This window comes from Nematolebias whitei, chromosome 13 (genome assembly GCF_014905685.2).
Source record: "Nematolebias whitei isolate Nwh7 chromosome 13, NemWhi1, whole genome shotgun sequence".
Classification (NCBI taxonomy): Eukaryota; Metazoa; Chordata; class Actinopteri; order Cyprinodontiformes; family Rivulidae; genus Nematolebias; species Nematolebias whitei.
In genome coordinates, this window is record NC_056510.1 from 43,814,859 (window position 1) to 43,826,175 (window position 11,317).

At 41.4% G+C, this 11,317-nt stretch overlaps 1 protein-coding gene across 1 annotated transcript in view; it reads right to left on the reverse strand.

Annotated features, from left to right (window-relative positions):
- Positions 1-1,535, reverse strand: part of LOC119419419 (rho GTPase-activating protein 20) — a gene marked incomplete at its 5' end in the record, with an annotated part of 3,641 nt that extends 2,106 nt beyond the window's left edge. The window contains 1 exon segment of the mRNA XM_037686725.1: positions 1,375-1,535. Coding sequence (XP_037542653.1) covers positions 1,375-1,535 — 161 coding nt within the window.
- Positions 1,536-11,317: the final 9,782 nt, after the last annotated feature.

Below are 11,317 nucleotides of genomic sequence, written 5' to 3' on the forward strand. Positions count from 1 at the left end.
ATATCCAGTTTGGAGAGGTAATTTTAACATTTAAAAACATTATATCCGGTCATGACAACACTACGCAGCGGTTGGTTTTTGGGGTGGGTGGGTTTCAATAAATTTCTTGTTATTTGTGAGTGGAAATAGCAGCAACAAGCTGAAGCACAAAAAATAAGTCATACAAAATTGACTGCAGTGTAAAGATTCATAAAATAGTGACTGCGTTACTATAGTTTATACTATAGACTGGAGTTGTTTTAGGAAGACATCAGTCCCCTTTAGTCTTAGCTCATACTAGCCTTTAGCTCATCAATTTGATAAACATGTTATTGTTTTTCCACCTCAAAGTTAATCAGAGCTTTTTTTATTTATTTCCAGTTCCCCTCTTCGCTCCACAACGGGGACAATAAATTGCTGGAAACTGGTCTTTATGTTCGGAGCAGCGGCTGGAAGGCAAACACAATGGGTCAGTCGAATATTTCAAGAAAAGTACTTAAACAATAAAAAGCATTTTTAGTACAAAAGAACAAAAAATCCCCAGTAATGTTTTGTAATAAACAAATGAATGTTTTAGTGGTTTCCATGGAACTTATCAAGATTTCTTTACAGCTGGATTCCCACCACACCCACCCACTAACATTTGACACATTTCTACAGATACAACTATTAAAAGATTCAGCTTTTTTAAGAGTTTAATCAGACACGCTGAGCAAACGTGTCTTTGACACATCTGTAAATACAGAAGCAGAAGATGTATTTGTACACATGCTGTAAATACTGTGTTTTCATACTCGTATAAAGGCAGAAAAACACACGTGCATCATTTTCTCTCATACCATCGCTCTCTGCCAAACACACATTCCTCTACTCCGCCCTACGTTCAGCCACAGTAAATTAAAACCAATTACAGTGTATATAAATAAAGGTTGAATGGATATGTCTGTGTACTAGAAGGGCCAGCTCCACCCACATGCCTCCTGAGACACCACAGCTGTTCTGCTGCTTCTGCACTCAGAGCTCTGTGTGTAGTCAGTACAAAGTCTGCATGTCTCTATATGTCTGAGTGCGTGTGGATTAATAAATGTCTATATGTGTGTTTGTGTTGTAGTTTGTGGGTGGGAAGCCCCACACAGCAGGCCTGAAGCAGGCGGGCCAGTTTTAACTGGCTCAGACATAACTGAACACTAGAGAAGAAACGGACACGGGGACGTAAGGAAACAAACGGAGTCAGAATACAACTTGACACTGAGACAAAGTTGGACAAACAAACAAATACACTACACTGTTAAACTTGAATGAAATATCTTTATTCCTGTCACTCTGTTTTGATTTGTGTTGTTCGTACAAAAGCAGCTGCATGTCGTCTCAGGAGACTCCTGGAGGAGAACTTACTTGGCCTTGGCGAGAAGAAGAGTGTCTGTGAAGAGAAAGAGGTGTCTCTCTTGGGTCTGCAGCCCAGTCTTCAGCTGCGTTTGGGCATGGCCCAGGAACAGGCGCCCAGGACACTCAGCAAGGAAGGCCTGGACCAGGGAGCAGGACTCGGGGCTGAGCGGCGTCAGGGAGCTCTCCCTGCAAAACAAAAACAAGGTCATTACACAAAACGGTCTAATTAAATTCAACTAATGACACTCAAAGGAGAAATCTGTCTTCTGCAACCTTTCTACAATTTAAGATTCCATCTACTGGACATCAGGTTTGAAGTGAAGATGAGCATATGTGGAGACATTTTTTAATAATAGTGTGAATGAAAGCATTAAAAAACGTTTCTCGGCACATAACTGGTTTTGCACTTCCGTGCTGTTTCAACGATCCGTGCACTGAAACGTTCAGCTCGTTCAGGACATTCCTGCTGTCACTTCTGGTATTTGTTCCACGTTTACTTTTCAAATATTTAGCTTCGTCAGCCATGTTTTTCTCATTGAAAATGAATGGAGCTCCACGTGTCAAACACTAAACTGTTTACAACCTTTTATTGCTCGTTTTAGCTTTTGTTCTGGTTCAGCTTTTTTCAGCTTCTTTTTGCTTATTTCAGCTCGTTATGCTCCTTTCAGATTAAAAAATATCAACTAATATTTAGGCAGGTTGTTTCCTGCTAATTTTATCCTTTCTTCTGCTGTTTTTGCTGACTCGTGTTTTCAAGTTTTGATGCTCTTTTCAGCCTCTTTAGCATTTTCAGCTACTTTCTTTTTGCTAATCTCAGGATTTTTCTGCTCAATTCAGTTACTTTTTTGCTAATTTCAGATTTTTTAATAATCTATTCAGCCTCTCTGCATATTTCAGCTTATTCTGCTCATTTCTGCTTCATTCAGCTTTTTATCACATTTATGCTGTTTTTCTGCTGCTTTCAGCAAATGTCAGCTGTTCAAATTTAACTCACACCAACGGCGTAGCGTTTGAAAGTTTCCAACATGGTTGTAAGCAGCTTTTAACAATAATCATTCAGCAATAAGCATTCGCACTGTATTTTCACAGGAAATGCAATTTCTCTACTCATTACGTATAATGTGCGTGCATGTTAAGATGTTCAGGGCTGCAGGCTCGGGTGTTTCCTGTCGAAGGAGAGCTCCTCTAAAGGCGTCAGAATACAGCTCTAGTGCTTTACAGTTGACAGAAACTATACTGAGAAAGGTTTGAGATGTTTGCAATGACTGTTCTGAGAGAAAACGTGCGTTCAAAGTTCAAATGTCAAGGCTGCACGCTCCTTAAAGTCCTCATGAAAATAATGCTCCGTTTCAAGACGTTTGAGACTTCCTTGTGATCGTTGATCAGCAACAGTTTCAGCCAGTGTTTAATTTGTAAACCCAACAATGCTGGAACTCAAATAAGTGAGGAAGAGGGGGTCTGGGGGTGCTCCCCCTGAAAATTTTGAATAAAGTAGATGCCATTTCCTGCATTCTGGTGTATTTTACAAAGATTATTACAGCAGATTAACATGATCCAAAAGATGTAAACGCTGTTGGTATTGAAATCTCCAACGGCAACGTGTTCGTCGTGCAACAAGGCGTTCACTTCAGGACAAACTGAGGTCGCTGACTGGTCTGTTGCTGACATGCCTTCTGGATTGATTGACAGGTGGCGTGACCCCGTGCAAAAAAAACAAAAATCATATACTTTATTGGCCCGTTTAAGAGTGTCATCACTGATTCAATATTTATTCAATATTTTGGTGAACCTAAGGTTTGAGAAAGTGCTGTGTGTCATCACTGTATGTTTCCATACAATGGTGAAATTGGTTCTCTGCATTTAACCCATCGCACCTGAGATCCACCCAGGTGGAGCAGTGGGCAGCCATGCAAGCTGCCCGGGGAGAAATTGTCTTGCTCAGAGACACGACATGTGGGAATGGCTGGGAATCGAACCTGGGACTTCCGGGTCCCGAGTCAGCTGTCCTACCTCTACCCCATCTTGGTCCCTAAACTAGAACTAAGCTTCCCCACAAAATCCTAATGATGGTTTCTTTTATTTTCAGGGGTGCCGAGTTAAAATTTATGGGTGCTTGAGCACCCCCAAAAAGAGGGTTAAAATCACCACTGAAGCCAGTTCATGTTTATAATTTACGTTTAAACGCTGTATGTGTGATTTATAAGTATACTGAGTGCAGGATCATTTCTTACCTTACTAGTTGTTTATTAACATTATTAACATTATTAACTGACTTTTTATGTATATGAATGTTTCTGTACAGTGTCCTGAGATGACTTCTGTTGTGACTTGGTGCTAAATAAATAAACTGAATTAAATTGAATTGTATCCCACAGTGCGGTCTGATATGCCTCCTCATCTTCCTCCCTGCTCTGCACCTTGCTCCGTGTCTCATTAGCAGTCCTGTGTTCTTTATCCACCCATGGCCTCACACAAGGGATCGGACTGAACTTGGACAAATGAGGTCTGGCAATATTGAGAAAGAGCAGGTCAGAGATGGTGATAGTGCAGAGAAGCTCTGTTTAATCCCCGTTCACATTCCAGAAAGCATTGTCAGTGAACACAATCCACTGTGCCATCCGCCGTTGCCAGCTGAAACTCTACAGTGCAAAGAGGATGCCATTTCTAAGCAAGCTCCACAAGCTCAGACGTTTGCACTGGGCCAGGGGTCATTTAAAATGGAGTGTGGCAAAATGGAAGACTGTTCTGTGGTCAGATGAGTCACGATTTGAAGTTCTTTATGGAACACTGGGAAGCCATGTCATCTGGACCAAAGAGGACAAGGATAGTCCAAGTTGTTATCAACGCTCCATTCAGAAGCCTGCATCACTGATGGTATGGGGTTGCATGAGCACTTGTGGCATGGGCAGCTTGCATGTCTGGAAAGGCACCATTAACGCAGAGAACTGTTCAGGTTCTAGAACAACATATGCTCCCATCTAGACGTCATCTTTTTCAGGGAAGACCCTGCATTTTTCAACACGATAATGCCAGACCACATTCTGCAGAAATCACAACATCATGGCTACGTAGGAGAAGGATCCGGGTACTGAAATGGCCAGCCTGCAGTCCAGATCTTTCACCTATAGAGAACATTTGGCACATCATAAAGAGGAAGGTGCTCTCTGTCAGCTCCTCTGTCATGCTGCACACTCAGTAATCACTCAACTCATGTCACCTGTCACCGCTCATTATCCCACAGCTCCACCACCTGGTCCAGTCAGTACTTAAGTTCACTCATTCCTCTCAGTCTGGGCCAGATTCTCTATCCTGTCTCATCAGCAGTAGACTTTCGAGCATTCCATTGATTGACTCATCACGTTCATGACCCTTGCCTTGACCACGACCACGCTTTTGCCTCAGCCCTCGTCTGCTTTTGCTCATCTGATCAGGTACCGACTCATGCTCTTGTTTTTTGACTCTCTTTTTGGATCACGTACTGGATACTTCTGCTGAACTACTGACTTCACGGTATGAACTCTGCCTTTCCCTTCTGACTGTTTTTTGGATCACGGATTAAAGGTCAAGCTCATTCTGTATCACGGACTTATCCTTATCCCTGAATCTGATTCCCACAGATTCATTTCCCCAATTAGTCTTTTTGGCCCAAGACGATTGAACAGTTAGAGGCCTGTATTGGACATGAATGGGAGAGGATTCCTATATACGCTGCGCAGCCCCTGTGTCATATGTTGGAGCACGTTAGGTAGGTAGGTAGGTAGGTAGGTAGGTAGGCAGGCAGGCAGGCAGATATAGATATACTATTTTGTATTTATTTATTTGTTAATTGTTAGGCTTCTTGAGCTTGGACCTGAGTCCGAATTTCATACCATAAACATGCAAATGTGAGCTGGTATGACAATGAAAAAATCTTTGAATCCTTGAATAATTTCAAACATGCCACAGACTGGATGTTAAAGTGTTTGTTTAAGATTGAGAAACAGCAGGTCAGAGATGGTGATAGTGCAGAGAAGCTCTGTTTAAGCCCCGTTCACATTCTTCTTTCAGTTCATCACGTCTTTTCCTCCCGAGTCCACGTACTCTCTGTGGGCATGGATCACTGTGTGGGGACGGTCTATGTTGAAGTCCAGACAGAGCAACTCGACTTCCATCTGTTTATAGAGTACATCTGCACCCTCAGGCCAGTACTGTGGATAACACACCTGCAGCTGCTCAATAAAACCATCATAGCCACTTTTGTCGGGTAGGCGCACACTGTGGGACAACGAGCGCTGCTTAGCCACACTTGGATAAAACTGCCTAATATTTAGCGCTTTGTCATTGCTTAGAAAAGAGTTGCTCTCAATCCTCCTGCTCAGTTCAGATAAGCGTCCAGGTCGCTCTGACATCGCTTCAAATACTCTGACTTAAGACAGTCACCACTTGCTCTTGCCGAGATCGGATGCTTCTCCCCTCCCTCTTCGCTTTGCTTTGCTGCTCTGTCTCTCTGTGAAACTGCTTGTGAGACTCTTGCATTTCTTCTGAATCATAATTATAGACTTGTTTTGATCAGTTGGTCCTTCAACTCAATTTACAAAATTTCTTCAAAGAGAAGACAGGCTTTAGGCGAGCCGATTTACCCTGTTGGCACACACGCAGATGGATATCTCATCGACTTGATGATGTGTCTATCTGCTGCCATCTGTGGATTTTAAGGACGCATATTTAATTGGATTCACGATAACTGGTTCCTGCTTTTTGGATTCAGCTGGTTGATGGTTTTAGCTACAATCAAGGAAGTCCTTGGCAGCTAATTTGGACCCGATCACGCTGTTTGCCTTTATGATGGCTTGGTTCGTGCCTCGAGTACCCAGACTCAAATGCTTTGGGCTGAATGGATCAGCTCTCTGGGATTTTACTCAGTCACGTTCCATCGGTGTGGCCACGTAATTTGGACATTTCAGAACCGAGTGGACCAACACAGACTCAAGATAAATGTCATTAAGTTCTGCCTGTCCCCAAAACAACTGTGTGTTTATATGAATTTGGCTCCCTTGGCTGGCCTTGAAGGTCATCTTATCTGAATTCACCTGGAGAACATGTGATCTGACGCTCACCACCCCCTCCCTGAGGAATTTCCAACTGATAACCAGATGAAAACAGCTGAATAAACATTGTGTCATCATTTCAGAACTCTTGGATTCTCATAGTTGTTATTCTTGGCTATTCCTCGACATCCCTCGAGAATGTTTATGGATCTCACCGGACCGTGACAGTGACCTCGAGAGCATCTATGAACATTGCTGACCACTCTCGTTGTCCCCCCCCCAGAATGGCTATGTCATTATGTGCTTGTTTTTGCAAGTTTTTTTATTTTTTATATCTGAGTTTTTTCTTCTCAGGCAAGAAAAAAAAAGTCTGATAGAAATTTTTCCACCTCCAATTCCTACATGTGTCCAGTTTATCGCTTTTATTGTCTGTCCAAACAGGTCTCACTTGTAAATGAGTCTTTGAGGCTCAACGTGACTTATTTGTTTTTAAATAAAGGTTGAATGAATGAATGAATGAAAGACAGTGTTATGAGCCAAGATCATCGTCTGTTTTATGCAGTTCAGATAACTCCTGCAGTGATTCACACATCAGATTGTTCACAAAAGAGCAGGAACTTATGAGTAGCACAAAACGTTTAATTATATTTTTGTATTTTTAATAAAACTGCCTATGACTTTGAACTTTTAGGGGTGGAGATTTTTTTTCAGAGCAGAAGCGGAAATGTGAAGCGACAGCTCTGATGTGATATTAGGAAGTCTGTAAGTGGCTGTTATGTTTAAAATGAGTGTTTATGTAATTATTTTCAGTTTACATATCCAATATAGGTTTTATTCATTAAAGGTAGTTAAATTTGTTAATTACTTTATTAGTAGTAAGCGTGAGAGTTACTGGATTCAAGCAAACAGTTACTGGAATGCACCCTGTCAAAATAAGAGTTCCCAAATCCTGTTCCGGCAGAATCCGGCTCAAACTGACCCCTGGTCTTAACCCTGTGAGACTATAAACTATGGTGGCCATGTTGGATCAAGTTTCTAGGAGTTCATTAAATTCATCCAATGATTCATAAAATATTTTGCTGACAAACAAAAGACACACACACACACACACACATCACATAATGAAGAACAATAACAACTTTCAGAGCAAAGTGCTGAGCTCCAGACAGATGGAAGTACTACAGGCACAGTTTGGTGAAAGTACAAGAAACCAGCATAAAAAATACAGAAGCAATACAAAACAGAATAATTTTCTTCCTTCCATCCATCATCTTTATCCACTTCTTCCTTTTCAGGTAGCAGTGGTCACTGGTGCCCAAATCCAGCAGTCACTGTGTGAGAGGTGGGGAACAAGTCCATCACAGGGTCATTCATCACTTTAAAACTATGTGCTTTAAACCTACTTTCAGTGTCAGAGTGCATGGCAGGATTCCAGGTACAGAGCCCATTTCCTCATTTACCTTGTTTAAAGTCAACCTGTGTCCATGATAAACCTCAGAGTCGATCAGGAAGTATCACAGAGAACAAATCAGCCTAACAATGCACCAGAGTGTCAGAAAACGTCATGTTCATCTTGCAAACTGTGAAGAAGCTCCATCAGTTAAACCTTGTTGACATGTTCCTGCTGGGCTTTATGCTTCCCACAGGATTAAATGTTCTCAACTCTGCTGCTTCCATCAAAAACAAACAGCACTTTTGAAGCTATTTGAAAATGGAAAAATATGATGTGGCACTTCACTAAAAACGCAACGTCTGTGTGGTGGAAAATCAAACCTGCATGGGTTCTAAAAAGAGATTAAAATGTCTTCATAACTTCTGAAAATTAACAGAATGGAATTTTTGCCACAAAATCTCCTGATTCCCCACAGACAAACTAAACCTGGCTACAAATCATCAGCTATGCCGGCCTGGCCAACAGTCAGCATGTGCCTAAAAAACTGTCTTTCATTTGCAGTTTTCCTCAAAGTAAACAGAAGTATTTATTTTAGAGGAAAAGGAAATAATTTGAGAGCTCCAGTCCTTTCCTGTTTATCCACCAGCACCAGATAAAAACACTTCAATGTTCACTTCCATACTTTCTATCCCTGTCTCTCTACATCTCTTTCATGTGGACTAACAGACACAACAGACACTTTGTTTGGCAAGTACTCGCACTCGCTTCTTTACTGTGCACTTTTCAGTACTTTATACAGAACTCCTGAGGACTGATTGCTGCAGCAAAGCACAGAACGGCTGACCAGAACACGCTGACTCGTTCACCCATCACAAATCTTTCAGCAACACAGAGTCTGCTTACATAATTAATCAACAATGAACAAAGAATAAAATTATATTGCACGTTGTGTTTTGTTCTTCTTTGCATGTCATCCAAAAATCAATTGAAAAGGAGCTGAGAGAAATGTGTTAAACTTTATGAGTTGGGAAAAACAAGCTGTAATCAGTGAAAGCAGAAACAGTGGGTGAAATGTTGAGAGTTATATGAAATATAAAAAATAACATTTTGCTTCACACACATCAGCTCATTTACTTGATGGAGTTGTAGAGAGAGGCTTTAACTTTGGGACAACGCTAACAAGCTCAGGCTCTGTCTGCGGTGTTCAACCCATGGGTCTGCAGTAACACTCCAGTTCATTAGGTGGCGATGGTGAGCTGAGAAGACTATTCAAAAGAAATAAGTTTGAATGATTTTTAGTCAAGGAAAAAAGGCAAGGAATTTGACTAAATTGTGCAAATTTCCTTGTTTTCTTCCACTACTGGTTCAACTTTGTTTTCTTTGTTATCCCTTAATTTATTTTATCACATTCTCTAGAAAATATGTTAAAAAAATCCAAATGGCCTACGACAAAAAAAAACTGCAAGAGGTCGACAGTGGATTTCCGTTTCCTAATGAAATTACAGTAAGCTTAACAACAACCTAAAAGTTTTTAACTTATTTTCAACACGCGTCACTGTTCTTATCATCACGCAAACCCAGAAAACACTCCTGTGAGAGGAACCAGACAAAACACTCAGACATTCTTCTAAAGCCTCTTCACATCTCATCACTTTCTGAAAAGTCAACATCTTCGTACTCCCCACACATCCGTCCCTCCTGAACGTCAGATTGACAGCTGAGCCGGCCGTCCTTTGAATGTGATGGATGAGCAGCTAATGTCTTCATTGTATGTCATGTGATGTTGATAAAGTGAGTTCCCACCATGCTTGCCTGTACACAGCCGTCCTTCTTAGAGCCTTCATGTGGACAAATGGTGAGTCTGGATCACAATAAGGAGGCCAGTGTTCAATGAACCACACAACGCTGCATACTAATTCATCACATGAATATTCAAGCAGTGCTGAATTTTTTGCATTTATAGGTTGTTGCGTTTTATCAGTAAACTACAGGTCTGACTCTGAACTAGACCTAATGTGTGTCCAGGAGAGATCTTAATCAATAAAAAACTTATTGAAGACTACCGGGTAGTCATTTTTTTTGTTCCAGGATGAAGTCAGAGGCTTCAGAGAAACAAGTGTTTAATAGTTCATAACTGAACTTCCAGTCATTCCAGTCAAAGTCATTCCAGTGAAATTATGGCAGCACGTAAAGATTCATAGGGAGCAAAACTATACAAATGTTATGAGTTCAGCACAAAACTTTGATTTAAGGCCCAATTTAAACAGAATGGTTTCAAATCTACAGCCAAGGCCGGATCTACATATGGGCGATCTGGGCACGTGCCCAGGGGCCCTTGGCACAGAGGGTCCGTGCGATGCAGCAGTGTGAGGGAGGACGATGAAGCAGCTCACAAGAATGCTCGCGGTGAGGCAGAGTGAATTTCCTTTTTTAAAATAAAACAAAAACCTGATAAAATTCACATATCCAAACGAATATGCAAGAAACTTCCAGTCCAACACAGGAAGTATCAGTAATATATTGGCGGAGAACGGATCGCGTTTTTTTTGTAAGTTATTTGCATCCAGTTGATCAAAGCAAACGTTTTGTTTACACGTGAACTTTACTAAAAGGTCCTACTGGGGTTCAGGTACCTGCTGCGCTGCTCACGGCTGCGTGAACAACCAGACCAAGCTAAACCAGTGGCTACAGCAACAGTGTTTTGAACACGGCCCCAGTGTGACGAGAACATCAGGTATGACTTTAAGTGCATGGAGGGCAGAAAAGTATTTTTTCTTTGTTATTATGGTTTTCTCTGCAATTAAAATGCCATGTGTTTTTATGGCACTGACACTAGGCAGCAGAAATCTAAAAATATTGTAGTTTCATGACAGAACTGTTGATAAATACAGTAGTCCCGATACTTCACGGTTCATTTATCACAGACTCACTATCGCGGTTTTTCAAAATAAGACTGGACACTACACATAATGACTGACGGATGGATGAGCCGCATGATCGGCGTGGAATTTGTATTTAAATTAAATTATTCTAAAGAATTTAGCACCTGATGCACCTTTGCAAGATAAACTTCCTACTGCAGCTGATCAGCTGTTCTCCATGCAGAACGTGCAAAGTGGGCGTGGCCAAGAGCGCTTGCAGATGACTGAGAGCAGAGGAATTAAGAGAGCTGAAATCATGACATTCTGTGCTCTTTTAGAGCTTAAGAGTTTAGAAACATTGTTTAGAAAATTGCAAGAGTGTGGGAAGGGTTTAAAATGCCTGTGTATATATATATACTAAAATAAACAACTACTCAAACTTCTATCCCTACTTCGTGGTTTTTCGCTTGTTGCAGGGCTTCAGTGTATGGATCCCTTGTGATAAACGAGGGAATACGGTACATGGAAATTAGAAAGCTTTTCTAGTGGGTGTATACAGGCTTCTGCAGAACTGGAAGAAGTACAGTAATTAAAGAACTGAATCAGGTGTGTAGGAGTTGGGAACAGGGCCGGCCCAAGCCTCCATGGGGCCCTAAGTGAAATTTGGTTTG